Source organism: Lupinus angustifolius, chromosome LG01, assembly GCF_001865875.1.
Source record: "Lupinus angustifolius cultivar Tanjil chromosome LG01, LupAngTanjil_v1.0, whole genome shotgun sequence".
In the NCBI taxonomy this organism is placed as follows: domain Eukaryota; kingdom Viridiplantae; phylum Streptophyta; class Magnoliopsida; order Fabales; family Fabaceae; genus Lupinus; species Lupinus angustifolius.
The window spans coordinates 31,962,105-31,984,229 of NC_032009.1; the positions used below are offsets into that span (position 1 = coordinate 31,962,105).

Below are 22,125 nucleotides of genomic sequence, written 5' to 3' on the forward strand. Positions count from 1 at the left end.
AACCCATACAAAATTATCCAAAATAGTCTTATATACATTTAGAGTACAAATACAATTATATCAATTTCCCAGCAACTATATGCTGCACAGTGCACTGTCCATTTAATAAGATTCCATGATCATTCAAGAGGTTTGTAATAGAACTAGGGCCACTGATTTTCAACATTTCAAAATGAATTATCACATGGTTTCCCTTTACAGTAATTGAGAAAATGCAACTTGGATTCTCTTCTTATAAAACAGATACGAAAAAGGAATGCAATTATTGAAAAAGTGTTCGTTCATTATTAACCATAGATTTTTTCAAAGTATTTGTCCTTCAAAATACCTACCAATGTATAGCCCCTTAACTATTTTGGATTAAGAAAAAATATATATAAGCTATTGTCATTACATTATCTATATTTCATTTCATATTTAATTATCATTGACTATTAAATTAAAAAGTAATACAAATGAAAGATAAATTATATAATAACTGTAAATAAATCTTTATACTAATAATATTAAATTCATTTGGATTTCTTACCTAATCTTGTCACATTTCACCAAAAATATTTAGAACAAGCAAGTGATTTTAACTTCGCATAACAGAGTTAGAAAAAAAAAATACTTATTTTATGATTAATAGTATGTTTTCATCTTATGAGTAAGAAATTAATTCATTTTAAGAAGTTTGACTATCATTTTCGATAAATGTCCTTATCAGGAATTGAACTCTCAACATTTTAGTCTATTTAAAGATCCAATTGAGTCTTACACCACTTGACCAATATCTTCTTGAGTTATTTGAATTATTGGACAAAAAAAATGAGTCGATTTGGGATTTTCTCCATTGAAATAAATAGTAAAAAAGGAGGGCATCAAGGCATCTTAGTACTAGCTATTATTTTTCCAACTTCGATATAATATCAAACGTGGGAACCTATCATTTAGACACAAATTGCTAAAATGTGACAATTGTACCATGCTTATAGAGCACCATACCTTTTCCTACATAGGAACTTAAATCATGTGATATAACCAAGCAGATAAGTTAATTTATTGAGGAAACAATTTATGCACTTATTGTGTAGAAAAAATATGAATGATTCATGACATATTGACCATATAATTTTTCTTACACTAATACTCTAACTTATTTGTCAATGAGCAAATAATTCAATTGAAGACTCGAGAATGAGTTTTACCCTCCATCACATGGATTAATTACAGATAAATAAGCGAATGCATTACTTATTAAAATGATCAAAATTAGGGATACATATCCAAGGGAGGGAAGAACTCAGCATTATTTTTTCCTCGTCAAAGAAAATGGGTAAGATATACTTAACTACACTTAAGAGGGTACTCTATAACATCTTTACAATAATTATGATTAATCTATATTTATTTTGGTTTCTCATTGGACCAAATTCCTAAAAGTTCAAACTATTAAATGAGGATACATGAATAATTTTATAGGGGTGACTCCTCTAGCACTCCATCGGGTTATAATATATGATATCCAAAAAAAATTTAGATCCAAATTTTCTTTAATTTTCTTAATTAAATAAATACAAAACCTATAAAAATATTTCCTATAATGAAGAGTCTAGAAGTTGATTTTAATTTTATATATCTAATATACTCTTTTACACAGAGAGCTTTGAAGTAGTATATATAATGCATAGACACGCTTCAGCAATTTTGCTTTTTCTATCAAAAATAATAACAATGATGGCATGGAGAATAGGATCCCAATTCCCACTTTTAAGTAAACCATCTATTGTTCTCAAAGTGCATGAATTGTTCCACTAACTATTAGATGCAATTGCATACCCAACATATTTTCTTGGCCACTCCTGTTATAATTGCTAGTTGATCATGCTGGCCCATGATATCTGAATATGTCATGTCAAATATTTGACCCAATCAACCCAGTTAGTGACCGAGTAGAAATTGCTGCACTTAGAGAATAAAAAAAGCTAATAATGAACTTGACTCATCTCTATAGCCCAAGGCACTTTATATGCTATTTCATTGGGCCAAGTCATAGATGGTGGTGGTTGACAAATTTGATATAAGTTGAACCCTGCCCTATCATTGCAAACTATAGCACCTTCATGATCATCGTGATTCTTGATAAAACACTCTTAGCACCATGTTTGGTGAAGTAGGTGCTAGTAATTAACCCATGTATAGTGTTTGTTTGCAATTCCATTATATGATTGTGTCGAACTTCATTAGTTCTTGGTGTGGAAGCATGAGTTGAAACCAAGAGTTTAGCTTTGCTGATTTTATATTATTTAAATTATTTTCAATAATAGAAATTATTTGTAAAGCAGTTAGGCAGTACAAAACTCCATACTATATATAAATAGCTTTGTCTTTGTATGAATTTTAGTGTGAATGAAATTCATTTTCTGATTCATTCTTCAACAAGAGAATTTATCTTTTCTCTCCTTTTATCTCTTGTTCTTTGTAAAGGCAGTTACCAAATTCTCTTCCAACTTCTTCTCTCCATTAATGGATTCACGGTTTCTTCACATGGTATCAGAGCTTCTTCTTTGAAGAGACTCTGCTACGAACCGTTGCTTCCTATTTCTCCTTCTTCTTCAATTTCCATTTCCATTTCTCCTTCTTCTTCAAATTTCCTGAAATTTCTGACTTATAATTGATAATGGACAATCGAATGATGAATGTTGTTAATCATATTCAAAATCCATCATCTCCGTATTATATGCATCCAAACGAGAATCATGGAGCAGTTTTGGTCTCTACACTGAACGGTGATAATTATCACTCGTGGTCTAGAGCTATGGCAATGTCATTGAAGTCGAAGAGTAAGTTGTTCTTCATTGACAGATCACTTCCTAAACCTCTGATTGAAGATCCAATGTTCACTGCTTGGGATAGATGCAACACTCTAGTTGTATCTTGGCTTCTTCAATCAATGGATGCAACAATTTCACAAAGTGTTATGTGGAAGGAGACAAATATGGAGATTTGGTAAGATTTGATGGAGAGATATTTTTAGGGAGATATTTTTAGAATCTCTGAATTGCTTGGGGAAATCCATCCCTATAAACAAGGTAAGTTGTGTATTGGATCTTATTTCACACATATTAAAGGATTGTGGCAAGAATTTGATAATTTTCGACCAATTCCTTCATGTGCTTGTGTGAATAAATGTGAATGTGGATTAATTATTGTTATCAAGACATATCGTGAAAATGATTATGTAATATACTTCCTAAAAGGATTAAATGATCAGTATGAAGGAGTTAGGTCTCAGATAATGTTGATGGATCCTTTACCATATGTGAATAAGGTCTTTTATCTGTTGACTCAATAAGAGAAACACCTAAACATTCATATAGTTGAATCAAGAGTGTTGGTCAACATAGCAGATCAGATAAACAATGGATACAATTCTAAGTTTAGCAACAACTCTTATGCTTCAAATAGAGGCAGAATTAGAGGAAGATGTAATCAAGGACAGTTGAATAGGTCCTCTTATGGACAAGGAAAAGGAAATGGCATCTTAGGCAAGTACATAGGAGGAAGAGGTTTAAGGTTTTGCACCTTTTGTCATAGATCTGGACATACTATTGAACACTGCTACAAGAAGCATGGCTATCCTCCTGGTAATCGGAGAAATGTGAACAATCTCACAACTCTTACAAGGGCAGAAGATGACAATATTTATGTGCTTGAAAATAAGGAATAAATTGGCACAGAGGAAAATGTTTCAATTCTGCAGATCACACCTGAGCAGCACAAAGCTTTACTCTCCATACTCCAACAATCTAACTTGCAGCATGGTCATACCACCAATCAGTTGAGTACTGCCTCCACTAGTCAACCTATGTCAGGGTCTCAATCCAAAGGAATCCCTGTATATTATCTTGATTTGTCAAGTCTAATAATTGGATCCTAGACATAGGAGCTACTGACCATGTTTGTTATAGTTTGGTTGATTTCCATACCTTTAAGAAAATCAAGCCCATCCTTGTCACCCTGCCCAATGGTAGTCAAATGTCAACCTCCATATCAGGGACTATCATGTTTTCTGATAGATTATTTCTGATTGATGTGTTGTATATTCCATCATTCCATTACAATATGGTTTTTGTCTCAAAGTTGACAAACACAATTCCTTGTAAATTGATTTTTGAATCCAACGTTTATCATATCCAAGAGCTCATATCGTTGAAGATGATTGGTGTAGTTGAGCTCAGAGATGACCTCTATGCTATGCATGTCTCTCCTTTGTCAATCCACAAGTTTCCAAATAAGTCTGCTTGTATTGTTTCTAGTCATAGCAGTGTTAATTCATTTACCAAGTATGATTATATTATCTAGCATAATAGGTTAGGACATTTATAACATGAAAAACTTCTTGTATTGAGGAAACAATTCCCTTTCATTCAATGCAATAAAAGTATAGATCCATGTCATATATGTCATTTGGCCAAACAGAAAAGGTTGCCATATAGTGAAATTACATCTAAGTCTTTAAACAATTTTGATTTGGTGCATATGGATATTTGGGGCCCTTTGTCCATACCTAGTACTTCTAGCCATAGGTATTTTTTTACTGTGGTTGATGACAAATCTAGATTCACTTGGATTTATTTCTTGAAATTGAAATCAGAAGTACCTTTTTGGTGAAATCCTTTGTTTCTTTTGTTCAAACTCAATTTGATGCTAAGGTTAAAACCATTGTAACAGATAATGGAAGGGAATTCTATTTGTCCGAGTTTTATGCCTTACAAGGGATTTTGCATCAAACCTCTTGTGTTGAGACTCCTCAACAAAATGGGATAGTGGAGAGAAAGCACCAACATGTTTTGGGGGTAGCCATGGCTCTCAGTTTTCAGTCTAATGTTCCACATTGTTTCTGGAACTATGTTGTATCTCATGCCATTCATTTGATCAATAGGCAACCTACTCCTTTCTTGTCTCAAGACTCTCCTTATAATGTATTGTATGGTACTAATCCATATCTTTCCAATCTATGAGTCTTTGGTTGCTTGTGCTATGCATCAACCCTGACTGCTCACAGAACCAAACTTGATCATAGGTCTAGACAATGCATTTTTCTTGGTTTTAAGCAAGGTGTTAAAGGCTACTTGCTACTAGATGTACTTTCATATGAAATATTTTTGTCTAGACATGTGATTTCCTATTAACACATTTTCCCCTTTCTCACAACTTCTAGTCCTAATGTCCAAACACACTCACATATTTCTCTTCCTCTACCTAGTATTGTATCTGATTTCAGTGATCCTTTTGTTGATATTGAACATGTCTTGTCTCAAAATAATCAAGAGTCTATTGTCTCACACTTTGATTGTTATCCTATCTTAGGAGACTATCCTACACAGCCTCCTAGTTCTCCTCATGTCATTCCTAGACATTCTAGAAGAGTCAAACACAAGCCCAAATACCTAGAAAATTATCACTGCAACCTTGCTTCTACACCAGTTTGTCCATATCTTCAGTTAAGTATCCATTTCCAAAAGTCTATCCTATGATAATCTCTCCCTTAACCACAAGCACTATTCTTTAGCCATATCTTCTCATGATGAACCAATCCATTATAGTGATGTTGTTAAGGAAGATTGTTGGAGACAGGCAATTCAGAATGAATTAACTGCCTTAGAACAGAATGGAACATGGTTGTTGACCACTCTTCCATCTGATAAGAAAGTCATTGGGTGCAAGTGGGTGTCTAAAGTTAAACACAGAGCATATGGATCTGTTGAGAGGTATAAAGCAAGGTTGGTAGCAAAGGGTTTCACTCAAACTAAAGGCATAGACTACTTTGAAACTTTCAGTCCTGTGGTAAATATGACTACCATTAGAGTGATCGTATCCTTAGCTTCAATCAATCAGTGGCATCTTCACCAACTTGATGTGAACACAACCTTCTTACATGGTGATTTGAATGAGGATGTTTATATGAAAATACCTCCTGGCTTAGAAGGTGTGAGTTCTGGTGTTGTGTGCAAGTTGGAAAAGTCATTATATGGCCTAAAGCAAGCTAGCAGACAATGGCATGCCAAGCTGATTGGGGTATTGATTCAATCTGGTTACTCAAGATCCACATCAGATCATTCCCTTTTTATCAAGTCACAATCTTCTCAATTCAGTGCCATATTGGTATATGTAGATGATTTGGTGCTAGCTGGGAACACTCTTAAAGAAATCCAACATATGAAATCCTTCTGCATTCCAAATTCAGCATCAAGGACTTAGGCCAACTGAAATTTTTCTTGGGTATGGAAATTGCTAGAACATCCAAAGGTATTTTTCTATACCAAAGGAAATATACTTTGGATCATTTATAAGAGGTTGGGATGCTTGCTTCCAAACCATGTTCCACCCCTATGGAATATAGTGGTAAACTCATACATTCTCAGTTTGGTATACCTCTGCAAGATGCTAGTTCCTATAGAAGGTTAATGGGTAAGTTATTATATCTTACCCATAGCAGACTAGATTTGTGTTTCTCTGTTGGGCATCTGAGGCAATTCCTCTCCCAACCTACTAATCAACATCTTGTAGCAACTGTGAGAGTGCTTAGGTATCTTAAAAGTTCCATCAATCATGGTGTCTTTTTCTCTGTTGAGTCTAAGCTTAACATTAAAGGTTATGCAGATGTTGATTGGGCTGCTTGCATTGATACACGAAAATCTGTTTCTGGTTATTGCTTTTTCTTAGGTGATTCATTGGTTTCTTGGAAAAGTAAGAAACAACAAACTGTTTCCAGGTCCTCTGCTAGGCAGAGTATAGGGCTATGGCATTAGCAGCTCGTGAAGCACAAGGATTGATTGGTTTGTTACAAGAGCTTGGGATTTCTCACTCTCATCTTGTCCAATTGTTCTGTGATAACCAATCAGCTATGCACATTACTGTCAATCCCGTTTTTCCCGAACTAACAAAGCACATTGATGTGGATTATCACACAATTTGGGAAAGAATTCAATCCAACTTCTTGCATCTTCTTCCTATCTCTACCATTGCCCAGATTGCTGACATATTTACCATGATTGATTTTCACTTGCCTACTTGAGGGGGGCTGTCGAGCTTCATTAGTTCTTGGTGTGGAAGCATGAGTTGAAACCAAGAGCTTAGCTTTGCTGATTTTATATTATTTGAATTATTTCCAACAATAGAAATTATATGTCAAGCAGTTAGGCAGATACAAAACTACATACTATAAATAGCTTTGTCTTTGTATGAATTTTAGTGTGAATGAAATTCATTTTCTGATTCATTCTTCAATAAGAGAATTTATCTTTTCTCTCCTTTTATCTCTTGCTCCTTGTAAAGGTAGTTACCAAATTCTCTTCCAACTTCTTCTTCTTCACATAACCTCCATTAATGGATTCACAGTTTCTTCACGGATTGTCTTAAATTGCTAAAAATCGTATCACGTGCCCTGACCATAACAATATTGTAGTTATGGAGACTGACGTAACAACATCATAATGCAATTTTAATGTATCTGACCACATTGCAATTATATCGTACTACATTTGGGTCATATAGAACTGCATCAAGTTACATCATATTGCATTAGGTCGTATCAAATCATATCAAATTTAAAAATAATTTTTTATCATAGAAAAGTTCATCTCACAATGTCCACAATGTAATATCCACTATCAGAGTAATAATTATCATGATCGTAACTACAACCTAAAAGGTAGAAGCTGGTAATAAGGACCTTTTCTTCATTGATATTGTTGCACTAGATTCAACACCAACAATTGCAGATGGAGAGGGAAACTTCACTCTCTCTTTTTATATCAAACAATTTGGTCTTAAGTGCAGCAAGAATACCATTACCGTCATCTGACTCACAAACATTCTGAAATGAAAAACGCTATATCTTTTCTGGCATGTGGTTCTTACCATCTTCGGTCCTAGTGTTTTCATGGCAACTCAAAAATATAAATAGAAATACATATATATACAATACAAACAATACAAATATGCACATATAATATGAAAATGATAATACTTTCACATATTTAATATACAAATTCATATAAGAAATAGAATACATTTTCTCACATTTGACAAAATACATATACATTTGAATTTTTTATGTTCAATACTTTCTTCAATAATGGACCACCCATTTTGCCCATTTGAAATGAATGTGGGTGAATATAATATGTTGGACGAATATTTTATGACGGATAGACACATTTTTCATGCTCTACCCCTTTGAATAAGGGAAGGGGATCCTCTCCAGTACTGGAGAGTCTAGTACTGGATAGGATTATGACATGTGTTATAAATTTTTTTTAACGATCATGATTTCATATTATTTTTTAATAGAAAATAAAAAAATAAAGTTTAAAAAAAATTCAGGCACATGTTCTGGTAATGACCTCTCCATTACTAGAGAGGAGTTAAACTCTTCAATAAGTGGAGGCGGGTCGGCAAGCTCCATAAACTTTGCCCAAATTGCGAATACTAATCAACATACTACAAGGGTACACATATATTATCCTACAGTTTGTGTCACTCAATGTGTCATGAGCTTGTGATTTGTCAGAAAAAATATATTCAAGTTAAAATTTAATTATTAAATATTTCTCTGACTAATCACAAACCCACAACATATGGAGTGACACAAACTATGAGACAACTGATGTGCTCCCATTTTACACATACATAACATAGCATATGCTTTCATATTGATATATAGAAAATATAAATACGAATTGGCATGTTTCTACAAGTTAAAAAAAAGTTGCTATTTATAAGACACATAAAATATATACTTAAGAGTAAATTACCCTGGCACTCCTTGAGTGTTAGCGAAATTACATAAATCATCCTCAATTTTTTACACCTACATAAACCCTAATTTTTATACTTTCGTTACACTACTCACCCTTGCACAAAAAATAAGTGTAATCTTTTAAACAAAAAATGTGATAAATGCAATTAGTTAAACAAAACATATATATTGTGAAGACAAGTCCAAATAATATATGAGTCAATACTTCGTTATTATTTTTGGTTCATTATGATATAGTATAAGAACGATTTAAACAATATTTCTTTAGAATTATTGATACATTTTGTAACAAAAAATAACAAAGATACATTGATTTGTATATTATTTGAATTTATCTCCACAATATATAATATTTTATTTAACTTAATTGTATTTATTATATTTTTTGTTTAAAAGATTAACTTATTTCTCATGCATGGGTGATGAATATAATGAAAGTATAAAAATTAAATATTTGTATATGTGTAAAAAATGAAGAGTAATTTATGTAATTTCAGTAAAACATATCTCAGTGTAATTTACTCTCTATTTAATATTAAGAATTAAGAATACATAGAATACGTGTAACATGTTTATTTATAAGACACATCGAATACATGTTTTTCCAATTAGAAAAATCACGTAGCACGTTTATAAGAAATAAAAACATTAAACTCAGTACCAAAACAAATATAAAATTGTGGATGCCACATAGTTTTTATAAAATAAAAACTTAATACTTTCATCTTCTATTTCTTATTTTCAAATTTGAACATGGTCCTGTAATAGAAGAAATCCTCAATTTAGTTCTCTATCATTTTAATTGTTTCTCAATTTCATTTTTCTATCATGACAAAGCTAATTACTTCACACCAGAATATGTCTAATTCATTACACATTTATTTTCCACCAGAGAACAATGATCAACTATTTTTTGAGTTCAATTTAAATTCTTGAATGACATCCATGAAAATAAAAAAAGTAATATTAATAAACAAATATAAATATAAAAAAATTAATTTGACATTTTATTTTATTATATGACCAAATTAAAATTTAAAATTAAGACAAAATTTTACATTTTGTGGTATTCGCAAGTATCTAGAGTATTTACTCATTTTTTAACAATAAACTGATCATTTTCGGGGTTAGTGATTACTTCTCCCAACAAATATAATTCTCACAAATTGATTATTGACTTTGGAAATCCAGTGGAGTTTTCTACCATTAGCCCAACGCTTTTATTGGTCAATTTTATTTTACATTTAAGTTAACCAAATTGAAACTAAAAATAAAATAAGAGAAAAAAATATATTTTACCCTTGAAAATGAACACAGCAAACAATATCCTCCCCAGTTCTCTCCACTGGCTTTGAGCACCATTTTATCTCCTTTGTCTACACTTTGTGCTTCAATCCTCAACCATTTTCTCTCTTTCTCCATCTTTATAACTGTAAGTCTTCCTCGATTTTCTCTCTGAACGCAAACTTGTCTACCCATTCAATCTTAGGTTTCAATGGGTATATGCTGTTGTTGTTATTACAATTTCCCTTTATTTATTAAATCAAATTTTAGCATTTAATACTCAATTATTTCACGTTTTATTTCAGAATCCAGTGCCTGTTATCAACTGCTTCACACAAACTCAAAGTGTGTAATTTCAATTGCATTCATTCATTTGATACTGCCCATTGGAAAAAAAATCTGGTTCTTTGATTAGTTGTTAGAATTCAAACTCAAAGTTTGATGCTTTAAGGTCTTCCCATCATTTGAAGTGTAAAAATGTCACTTGTTAATGTTATCCCCTCATCCTATGTAGCAGCCCCTTTGAATTTTTCCAATTTAAATTCAAAACAAAACTTTACCTACAATTCCTTCACTCCTTTTCGGCATAGAATAGTTTCGAGATGTAAAAAAAGTAGTCTTTTATATACGAGTTGTAGGAATGGACCAAACGTATTTAGATGCAGGGGGTATGATTATGATAATGAGTCATTTACTGAAGAAAGTGCAATGCCCTTGGATGATGGGCAAGAAATTGATGAAACGGGGTCCCCGTGGGAAGGTGCGGTTGTATACAAAAGAAACACATCGGTTTCACATCTGGAGTATTGCACGACATTGGAGAGATTAGGTCTTGGAAAGCTCTCAACTGATGTCTCCAAAACCAGGGCTTCGGTTATGGGATTGCGTGTTACGAAAGCCGTGAAGGAATATCTGGATGGAACTCCTGTTCAGATTTCTATAGATGTGACCAGGAAGAGCAAAAAGTTGAGGCTTGATGGGATCGTAAAAACTGTCATCAGTCTTCTATGTAACAGGTATTCTACTCATGATTCATGAATTCACATTGCATACTTGGTATTTAGAAATGTTATTCATTTTGTTTACATTTTTTACTATCTCTAGCTTTTTATTTATGTTGAGATAGATTATTTTTTCAAGGCTCAAAAGTTCAGAATCTCTACAGTGAAACTAGTTTTACTTTTAATAACATTAATTGTTCTTTTGATGCTTGTTTATACATCATTTGGAAAATTGTTTGAATGTTATCCATCTAAGTGATAATAAGATAAGAGTAGATAACCCTCTGATACCCTTTACTAGTCTTAGGATATTTGTTCCCCTTCCGCCCCTTTTCTCTAGTTTTGTGAAAAGGTACACAGGAACTCTGCTCGTAAGGAATGGTAAGTTGTATTTTTTTCTCACAACAAGGAATGCTTCACTATTTTCATAAGGAATGAGAAAAAAATGTTCAACAAAACTAGGTAGAAGAGCCTGCATAATTATAAATACAATTTAAGAACAAAACCCTGCCTTAGACTCATATTTCAGATTCAGAATGTTCTCTTTAATATGAGATTTTTTTAATTGGTCTCCATCCGCCACATTTTATTTTAAAAAGTTCATGGTAAGACCATAAAATTTATGTCAGCAGTGACTTTGTGCTTTAACAAGAAAACATCAACAATTCAACATATATTATATTGTTTTTTCCACTGTGTGTATGTGTGTACTTTGTACTATCCAGTTATCATGAAGGCTTATGGCATGAGGGTGTATTTGATAAGAATTTTTGTAATCTATTTAGATTTTACGCCCAATATATTCTGTGCTTGCCTGTGGGTGCTATATGTTGTCTCAATATGCCACATCATTTTGAATTAGAACGTTTATTGTCAGTATTGATGGGAAGTTTATCTCTTATTTTACCATTCCGTTTAGGAGTTAAATATTTAGGTTTAGGTTCGTATGATGTGTAATTATGTGCATTCTTTCCTTCATTCCTTGTCAGTGTGAAACTTCAATTAAATAGAATCTACCCATCTAGTTGCTAGAAGATATCTAAGTTTTCCTATTTTAACATTGGTCCTTAGCATTTGCGATGTTCTACAATTGCTTATTTTCTACTTAGAAAATGATGTTATTTATAATGAGATAGAACTAACAGCCAACATTTGTGCCTTGTGGATGTTGAGTTTTGTTACAAATAGAATCAAATACTCCTCTGTATTTGACTGGTAGTGTAGCTAACCGTAGGATTTATTGTTTCTTTTGTGGATTTAATGACTGTTGTTGAGAATCTTATCATTTTGTTAGCTTGTGTATCACATGTAAACAATGAAACTAATACTACTTCGTTGAAATTATGAGCAATTGATTGTGTGTTATATGACACTAAAAGCAGGGGGAAAGAACCAAGAGATGCTACTAGTTGTTTTTTCTTTACTTTGGAGTGTTAAATATCCTATACTAGGAGTAGGTGTCTGTATTGCCTCGAACCTTTTTGCAAAAGAACATTAGAAAAAGATGTACTTTTGGCATTGGAAATTAATCATTTCACAGGGAAAGTATCCAATTCCGAACCCTATGCTAAACCACTCCTAATGTTTGGAGATCCTACTTACGTTTCTGTTAAACCTAACCAAAAAAACATGATTTGTGTTACATGATACACTCTCGCCCATATCTCTTTTTGTCACTCACATGAACAGAACATTTCAGTTGCATCGATCTTCTTTCATGTCTCCACTCTCCACTGCTTCGGATTTCGAGCTAACTATATATATATATATATATTATATATGAGAGAACAGAGCGGAGGTGAGCTGACTAGTGGACTTTTCATAGAGCTGAGTGAGGGAAATACCAAAGTGTCGTTGAACTAATAAACTTTTAATTTATTTCTTTGATATAAATAAGTGGTCAGCGTTATAAAGAAGTAAATAGAGCTCTTCAATCTTTGGGGTGAACTTGCAGAATTTCCCGACATGGCTAACGGTCATCAACTAATCTTTCACAACACTTTAAAATTGTTTATGCTTCTTCAGGCATCACTTCATTTTTTATGACCTTACCTGAGAGATCCTCTATAAACTTTCTGGATGTAACAAGCAAGCCCCAAGGAAGCGTTAAATCCTGAAATTGGTTGTTCTCTTCAATTTCATTATCACTTCCACCTTGACAAAGTCATTTAAAAGGCTTTCACTGAAAATTATACTACATTGAAATGTAAATGCTTTAAACTTGGGATATGACTTGGCTTTGTCCCTTTTATTCTCTTCGTTGAAAATGTACTTGTAACCTTCAATGAAGATTCTGGTACACCTGTCTCCTTGATGTGTGGTATAACTAGATTGATATGCTTTGTCCAGAGTCTTCTCTATTTCTAATTCAATACAAATCCCTTCCTACAAACGTTAATATCTTATTATCATCCTCCAAATGGTAAATGTATAATACTTCATTTTTTCCACCCATGGCCTAACCGTGAGCTGTATAAATATGATCGGTTTGTTCTGTGAAAAGTAGTTTACTTCTACATAATATTATTTCATTATTCATCTCAGTCTATTAAGTCTCAATCAATCAAGTAGTAACATGGAAGGATTTTTGGGGTGGTCGAAATAACATGACATAAGTTTTTTTATTACAGCCAATAGCAGTAGCAGTAGCATGCTAATTCCCTTTAGGTGTCCCTGGTTGCTGTGCATCGTGAGATTCACAACTACCATCCTATATACTCTTCACTTAGTGTTACATATTATCTTCATGGCTAGTTATTTCAACCATTCAATTAGGTACCCAAGAGTTCAAATATAGTAGTTTCATTGAAGCACTAGTTGTTGAAGAAATCAAAAAGCAAGAAAAAAGACTATTATTTGTTGTCTCCATGTGCAAAAGAAAAATGGTAGATACATAGCCTCATGGCAAGTTCTACAATGTCTTATTCCACTTCATAGATGGTTTCTTCTACTTCCTTTTCAATCACATGACTTGTTTGAATGTGATTTTCTATTCAAGGTGTTGCATGCCATCTGCTGAGGCGATATTCTCCGAGTTCTCTCTTTTACTCACTGAAGATCCCATTGAGGAACCAGAGACTATTGATTTGGGTGTTTTTTATGGGGCAGACATATTTAAAAGTTCCGGAGACAGTGACGATGATGACGACAATGATGCATTAATCGATTTGGATGATCAACTATATTTTCCTCCAGAAGAGAAAGAAATAGACATTTCGAAGAATATAAGAGACAGGGTGCATCTTGAGATTACCATGAATTCAATATGTGATTCTGGGTGCAAAGGCTTGTGCCTGAAATGTGGTCAAAACTTAAACACTGGGAACTGCAATTGTAGCGAAGAAGTTAAAGAAAAAAACTACGGCCCACTTGGAAATTTGAAGGAGCAAATGAAGTTGTAACAATTTTGAAGTTAATTTTTATGATTTGCTCAGTGTGTGTCCTGAATTATTGTGTCCAGACATCCTTAATTTTATGGGTTTGTTGTACTAACATTGTTAAGACCCCACTAAGGCTATTGTATCCATATTCATAAATAGCATGGATGCTATAGAAATTATGTTGTGCTAACTGCTAACTTCTTTGAATCTAAAGTTCTTTCTTTATTGTCATGTAAACTAGTAATATACTTTTGGGGTGTGATTGCAGGCTTGCAGCTACCCCTTTAGTTATCCCTCTTGTACTTTGCCCTTAGATATTATCTAGGCTCTAATTGGCTGAAGGTTAAAAAATTTGGTTGAACGCTAAAATATCATTGAAGGCTGAAAAACTAAAGGTTCATGGTATTGAATTGGCTATGTTTGGTAAAATTAGCTGATTTAGTGGTTGATAAGCAATGACCTAAAAGTGCTTATAAGTCAGGGGCTTACAAGATAAAAATCACTTCATTCGGCTTATGAAATAAGGTCTTATAAATGAAAGGCTTTCCTAAAAATCTCCTAACTAAATATGATTACAAATTTATTTTTGATGAAATAATTTTCTGACTAACTTATTAATCCATTATCATGTATTATCAAAACACTTAAATTTCTGTGTAAGTTCAGGCAATTCCTACATTTGGAATTTTATAGTCAGGTATACTTGGACTGAGTTACAATAAACCTTGACTATAAGTTGAATGTAGCTTTTCACTATAAACGAATCTAAAGGCAAGGATTTCACTTCTCATCTAGTCATAATCTTTATCATCTGAAGGAAAAAATAGCACACGTTGATCACAAAGTGTAAGTGTAGAATCTAGAAAGGGTTATTATGATAGGAAAAGAAAACCATAAAATGTAAAAGGCCAATAGTTATCTTACAAAATGAAGTCAACATATGTCCACATAATTTATTATAGACAAAAACTATTACAAACAATAAAATAATAACAATTCAAATAATAATAAAATAAATAAAACTAACTAAATTTTAAATAAGATAATACTACATCAATTCAAATATATATAATATTATTAATTCTAAGTTGTTAACTAACAGTTACACATATATTAATTTTATAATTTTTACTACTTAATTATATTATGTAAATTTTTATTTTCTGCACATTCATATTCTAATTTTAGGTGATACATGCTTCCCTTACGTAAAAATTGGACTCGACTCTTACATGTACAATTTTGTTTTGCTGGGGAGCTGATTTTTTTATGATTTGGATGTTTTTCCGCTCAAAAATGATGGTTTATAATAGAATTTGCAATAAAATTATTTTTGCAGAATTTGATGACAACCAGTAAACTCAGCCAATAGATTGATGGCTTTTGGTCATTCAAATACACAGCAAAAACTGTTGCAATGTCTACAACAGAAACAAAATGTATCTCATTAACCTCATATATAATCATATACCATGACTCTACCACAACAGAAAGTGTCCAGGAAACTAGGACCTATAGATTGAGCTAACAGATCTGAAATGCTGGGTGAAATGTTTCAAATTGTGGTTATGTTGCCATTGTTGTAATTATAGAAAAATTGTTATGAAGTGGTTGCAGTTTCTGTCATAATACCATTGCACTTTTGCACAGACTTCTGAACCCACAATGTACAATTTAAAATACTGTACGGTGAAATTTCTTTCCTCTTTTGGTCTGACATTGCAATTTACAATTATATAGAATGCTTAAACCCTCCAGTAAATTATTCTGAAAAGGGAATAAAATTTAAAATTTTTGTCAACCATGTCAAATTCAATAAAATGTTGATATCTATTAAAAAAAATTCATAGTAGAAAATAAAATTAAAGTGATATGTGAATTTTTTATTATATGTCAAAATTTGATTAGATAAGATATAATTGATTGAGATTGATATTCAAAATGAGGAGAAAAAAGGAGCTATATATGTAGTTTAACATAAACTAAGAATGAAGATCATATGTCTCAATATTTTATATCTCATCGTGTCTTAATCTAATCAAAAAGTAACAATTAATTAAGAAAAAAAATCATAAAAACAAAAAATTTATTTTATTACTTGATGGAATGTGATTGGTTTAAAATATGGAACCATAATTTTTCTGAGACATTTGATTATTATTTTTTTTGATGTAAACCTAAACCAGAATGACAACATATGGTAAAAAAACACATACTTCACATTGAACCTCAAGAACATGTTACATACATGGCGACTATACCTGCGATTTTGCAGCCAGAAAAATGGAGAGAGACGAAGCTTTATTCATAGAACATGCCAAGTATAGTATAACATGGACCAAAAATTTATAATATATCAAAGAGTTGTATTAGAGAAAACGTTGATGTATGAAGGTTGTTATTTGTGCACATGGGTGAATTGCTGGGCAAATCTTCTTTGGCAGTGAGCTTAGCTTCTCAGACTAATCACTTAAATGACATGCAGTTCAATTGCTTTCAGCCAAAGAAGTCATTGCCCAGTAATGCACCCTCACACCACTTCATCTCGTGACTTGTGAGCTTAGTTGATGAACAATATATGGGTTTTAATGTATATATATAATGTAGGTGATGACAAAACTTAGACATGCATGTATGTAAAACCTAATGGATATTCCTAGCACATCCCTTGTTTAGCAACTAGTTACTAGAAAGAAAGTGGTCCATTATCATGTGGCTTTAGTCTCTCTCAAAGGTCACCGGCCTCTAATTTTACTGTCATTGGGGAGTAGCACAGATTTTTCTTTTGAAGTTCCATGCATTTAGTTGGACAATAATGTTCTATCACCATTAGAATTCTTTAACTTCTCTTCTACTGTCACTTGAATAAGTTGAATGAGGACCACCTCCCATTTTTTTTGTCTGTCTCAATCTAATTAAAAAGTGTTACTTAATTAAAAATAAAAATTATAAGAATAGAAAATAACTTGTTTATATTACTTGGTAAAATATAATTGACTTAGGATATGAATAAAATAATTTTTTGAAATATGTAATCAATACTCCTAGCACTTATTTCAAAAACCAATCTAAAAATCAAAGGTAAAAACTGTGATATATTGGTTGTGAAAAGAACATTTTTTTGTTAGTTTATTAAAAAAATGTTAGTTGTACAACTCATCCTTTGATTTTTAAGGGTATTTTTAAGTTATGTTTTGATAAAAGATGAAAAGTAACTGTAAGATAAAATAGAATTTATTTGTTGTAAGAAAAAGTTTTCAAATTCCTATTATTGGTTTTCTGGATGATTCATCATTGATTTCAGCAAAAGTTCCAAAATACAAAATACCAATGTGGTATTTATCCTAGCTAAAAACAGAAAAAGGCAAATAATAGAAAGCCTATAAAAAGGGAAAGTTTGTTACACTGAGAATAAAAGAATGAATAAAATAAAGTGAATGTAATAATTCTAATACCCTCCCTCGAACTGGGGAGTATATGTTTAAAACTCCCAGTATGCCAAGAAGATAGGAGAAAGTGGCTATGTCAAGAGCCTTAGTAAAGAGATCAGTAGGTTGTCTAGAAGTAGGAATGGGAAGCAAATGAAATAGACCCGATTGAAGACGTTCTCTAACAACATGACAATCAATGTTAATATGCTTGGTGCGTTCATGAAACATGGAATTGGCAGCAATATATCGAGCTGAGTTGTTGTGGCAGTAAAGTAGAGTAGGTTTCATGAAAGAGATTGGAAAGCTATCAAGCAAGTAAGTCAACCATTGTAGTTCACAAGTGATTGCAGCAAGAGCTCGATATTCTGCCTCAGATGAGGATCTTGCAACTGTGGTTTGCTTTTTGGAACGCCATGAGACAAGTGAATCTCCAAGGAAAACACAATATCCAGAAACTGAACGTCTTGAATCAATGCAAGTTGCCCAGTCGGAGTCACTAAATCCTTTCAATTGAAGAACAAAATTTGCAGGGTAGAAAATTCCCTGCCCAGGTGGTCCTTTGAGGTACCTGAGAATTCTAGTCAGGGCTTGATGATGAACATTAGTGGGTGGAATCATGAACTGACTTAATTGTTGAACAGAAAAACTTATGTCTGGTCTTGTATTGGTAAGGTAAAGCAACCTTCCAACCAGTCTTCTGAATGCAGCAGGATCAGAATAAGAACCAGATGAATCATTTGAGAATGAAGTCCCTTTGGCAATTGGAGTGGAAGCAGGTTTTGAAGCTAAAAATCCAGTATCATTCAAGATATCTAGTGCATACTTTCTTTGGCTTAGTGTTATTCTCTTGCTTGATCTTACAACTTCAATGCCAAGAAAATATTTCAATGAGCCAAGATCCTTAATTCGTAATAAGGTGTGACGCTAGTGTTTAACATGAGCAATTTCAGTAACATCATTACCACCTAGCACCTAGAATTAGATCATCTACATAAATGAGAATGACAGTAAAGCTGCAAGATTGTTTCTTGGTGAAAAGAGAATGATCATGAGCAGATTGAGTGTATCCCATTTGCTTGAGAGTGTTGGAAAGTTTTTGATACCATTCCCTACTTGCTTGTTTCAATCCATAAAGTGATTTGTGAAGTTTGCAAACTTGATTGAGTTTGGAACAAACAACGCCTGGAGGAATCAACATGTAGACATCCTCTTTTAACTCACCATGAAAAAAGGCATTGTTTGCATCTAGTTGATTTAGGAACCAATTTTCAGAAGCAGCAATTGCCAATACAAGCCTAACTGTTGTCAATTTAATTACTAGTGCAAAGGTGTCAAAAAATCAACACCTTCTGGTTTGATCATACCCTTTTGCAACAAGCCTTGCCTTTAATCTCTCAACAGATCCATCTGATTTGTATTTAATTCTGGCTCTTGCATCTAACTTTGTGCGATGACTAGCCAATGTGGATGCAAAACTCAGACATCCAAAAACCTTGATCTCATGCAAGTTAGGCTTAGATTCATAGAGCATTTCATATGGTGACTTATGCTGTAAAGTTTGTGTTGGAATTCTATTGATGATGAATGCAGCATGCTGAACAGCAAAGGACCAAAAAATGTTTGGAAGATGTGCATGAAAAAGCATTGATCTGGTTACATTAAGTAGATGCCTATGCTTCCTTTCAACAACTGAATTTTTCTGTGAAGTCTCAACACAAGAGGTTTGATGAATGATTCCCAATTTATCAAAGAATGAAGACAATTTAAACTCAATTCCATTATCAGTTCTGATTACTTTAACCACTTTGCAGAACTGTGTTTGAACATAAGTGACAAAATTCTGCATCAATAATCTTGCCTCTGATTTATTTTTCATGAGATATAACCATGTACGTTTATTGTAATCATCAATGACAGTAAAAAAGTATTTAAAACCATTGATAGAAGATGTAGATAGGGGCCCCCAAATATCCATTTGTATTAGATCAAATGGGGCTAAACTTTTGGTTACACTGAATGGAAATGGCAGTTTTGTTTGTTTTGCCAAGTGATAGAATTCACAGATTTTCTTAGCATCAAAGTAAACATAAGAGAAATCCTTACAGATGTGTTGCAACACATCAACAGAAGGATGTCCTAATATGTAATGCCATAAATAAAAAACAGAAATCTTATATACTGAATTAACCAAACTAGGCTTCTTCAAAGTAGGTTGTGATGGTGTGTCAAGAATGTATAAATTCCTCATGACTTTAGCATGTCCAATCATCTTAAAGGTATTATATCCTGAATCATACATTGAGAATCATCAAAAATCACTCTGCAATTCAGATCAGATGCAAGTTTATGTATTGATATTAAGTTGCATTTGAATTCTGGAACAAACAAGACTTTGTGCAATAACAAATGCTCAGAAAACTTGACAATGCCTGAATACTTAGCTGAAACAATTGATCCATTTGGTAATTTAATAGTGACTGGTTTGATAGATTGATATAACATGAAGCTAGATAAACAAGGACACACATGATCTGTAGCTCCACTATCAAGGATCCATGGATGGATGTTACCTGAGTCCTTGTGCAGATATGTTTCATCAAGAGACATGATGCTAAGTTGATTGACTTTGCTTTCTGATGATCCAACCAATTCTGCATTATTGAACAAAGCTGCTAACTCTGCATATTGAGCTGGATTGAAATTCAATGTAGGTTTGCCATTATTTTCAGTGTGCAGAACATCATTTTCACTGCTAGCATCAACCATGTTTGTGCTTCCAGCATGGTTCATTTTCTGTTTTCCAAAATTAGGTGGGAATCCATGTTTGTAATAACAAACATCAATTGTGTGCCTCTCTTTTCCACAGTATGTGCATACTTTTGGATCATTAATCCTGTTTGCATTGTAACCTATTCCAATTCCTCTGCCTTTGAATTTTCCAATCACATTTCCTCTCCATTGTGCATTATTTTTCAAAGTTCTGTTGGTATTTTCAGTTGAATCAACTACACTCATGTTGGAATTAAACAAAACTTTCATGTTTGCACTAGTTAATTGCCTTTCTTGCTGTTATAATAGGGAGAATGCCTTGTTGATGCCTAGGTAATGGTTCTACTAGTAGGATTTGTGATCTAGTTGTACTAAATTCATCATTCAATCCTTTTAGAAAGCAAATCACATATTCAGATTCTCTTTGTTCCTTAATGATTTTTACCATTCTGCATTTACACTTAATAACACAAGTACATGAAGGTATGGATCTTAATGCTTCCAAATCTTCCCAAACAGTTTTTAAATCAGTGAAATAGTTTGAGATATCTCTATCACCTTGTTTAACAGAATGTAATTCTTGTAATAAATCAGACATACGAAAATGGTCACATTTGGAGAATCTATCTTTCAAATCATTCCATAGTTCATGAGCATCCTCAATGTAAACCGTGTTTTGAGCTATCTGCATAGTTAGGCATCTTGTAATCCATGAAATAACCATGGTGTTACATCTTTCCCAATCATCAAAGATCAATTCATCAGGATCTGGCATGGTTATTGTACCATCAACGAATTTGAACTTATTCTTAGATAGAAGAGCACGTTTCATTGCTCTGCTCCAAGAATTGTAATTCGTTCCATCAAGTTGCACTGAAACAAGGGGTTGCTCCTGGATTCTCTCTAGGATGCAAATAGAAAGGGTTCCTTGGATTATGAGCTTCATTGCTGTTGAGCTGCGAATCTGATTGATAATCCGCCATTGATGAATCTTAAGAAGGAAGAAGAGTTCGAAGAATGGTGAAGGAGGAGAAAGAAGGAAGAAGAGTGAAGGAGTTGCGCAACGGTATTCAGAGCACTGCTCTGATACCATATTGGTTTTCTGTATGATTCATCATTGATTTCAGCAAAAGTTACAAAACACAAAATACCAATGTGGTATTTATCCTAGCTATAAAAAAAAGGCAAATAACAAAAAGCCTACAAAAAGGGAAAGTTTGTTACACTGAGAATAAAAGAATGAATAAAATAAAGTGAATGTAATAATTCTAATAACTATGAATAGGGTTTGAATGTGCAAGGCATAATACCTCTTTTCTAGTGTCTTCTCTGTTTACTTGTAGAAGAATATGCTGTTAGCGAATACTTATTCTATAATAACTATTTTCATTTTGACAATATACTGGTTGAATTGCCCATTATGATTTAAGTAATGCATTTTTTTTATCGGC

At 32.9% G+C, this 22,125-nt stretch overlaps 1 protein-coding gene and 1 long non-coding RNA gene across 3 annotated transcripts; one reads left to right on the forward strand and one right to left on the reverse strand.

The window, feature by feature from the left end:
* LOC109360617 lies at positions 765-17,031 on the reverse strand. The gene is made up of 3 exons (XR_002109194.1): positions 16,855-17,031; positions 13,395-13,400; positions 765-776 (listed from the first exon to the last, which is right to left on the reverse strand). It is a non-coding gene; the product is annotated as an uncharacterized LOC109360617 (long non-coding RNA).
* On the forward strand, positions 10,142-14,705 carry LOC109360605. 2 transcript variants are annotated; one of them, XM_019605633.1, is made up of 4 exons: positions 10,142-10,241; positions 10,399-11,109; positions 14,093-14,498; positions 14,534-14,705. In XM_019605633.1, the coding sequence occupies exons 2-3, from the start codon at positions 10,571-10,573 to the stop codon at positions 14,493-14,495; spliced, it is 942 nt and encodes a 313-aa protein (XP_019461178.1). In that variant the 5' UTR covers positions 10,142-10,241; positions 10,399-10,570; the 3' UTR covers positions 14,496-14,498; positions 14,534-14,705. The 2 variants fall into 2 exon arrangements, with proteins under 2 accessions (XP_019461178.1, XP_019461169.1); XM_019605624.1 differs by having other exon boundaries at positions 14,093-14,705.

What these genes read in the sequence shown, in the direction of transcription:
- LOC109360605 (XM_019605624.1), top strand. Translation starts at nt 10,571, where the DNA reads ATGTCACTTGTTAATGTTATCCCCTCATCCTATGTAGCAGCCCCTTTG. An exon ending in ATCAGTCTTCTATGTAACAG is followed by an intron (nt 11,110 to 14,092) that starts GTATTCTACTCA and finishes TTTCTATTCAAG; the next exon opens with GTGTTGCATGCCATCTGCTG.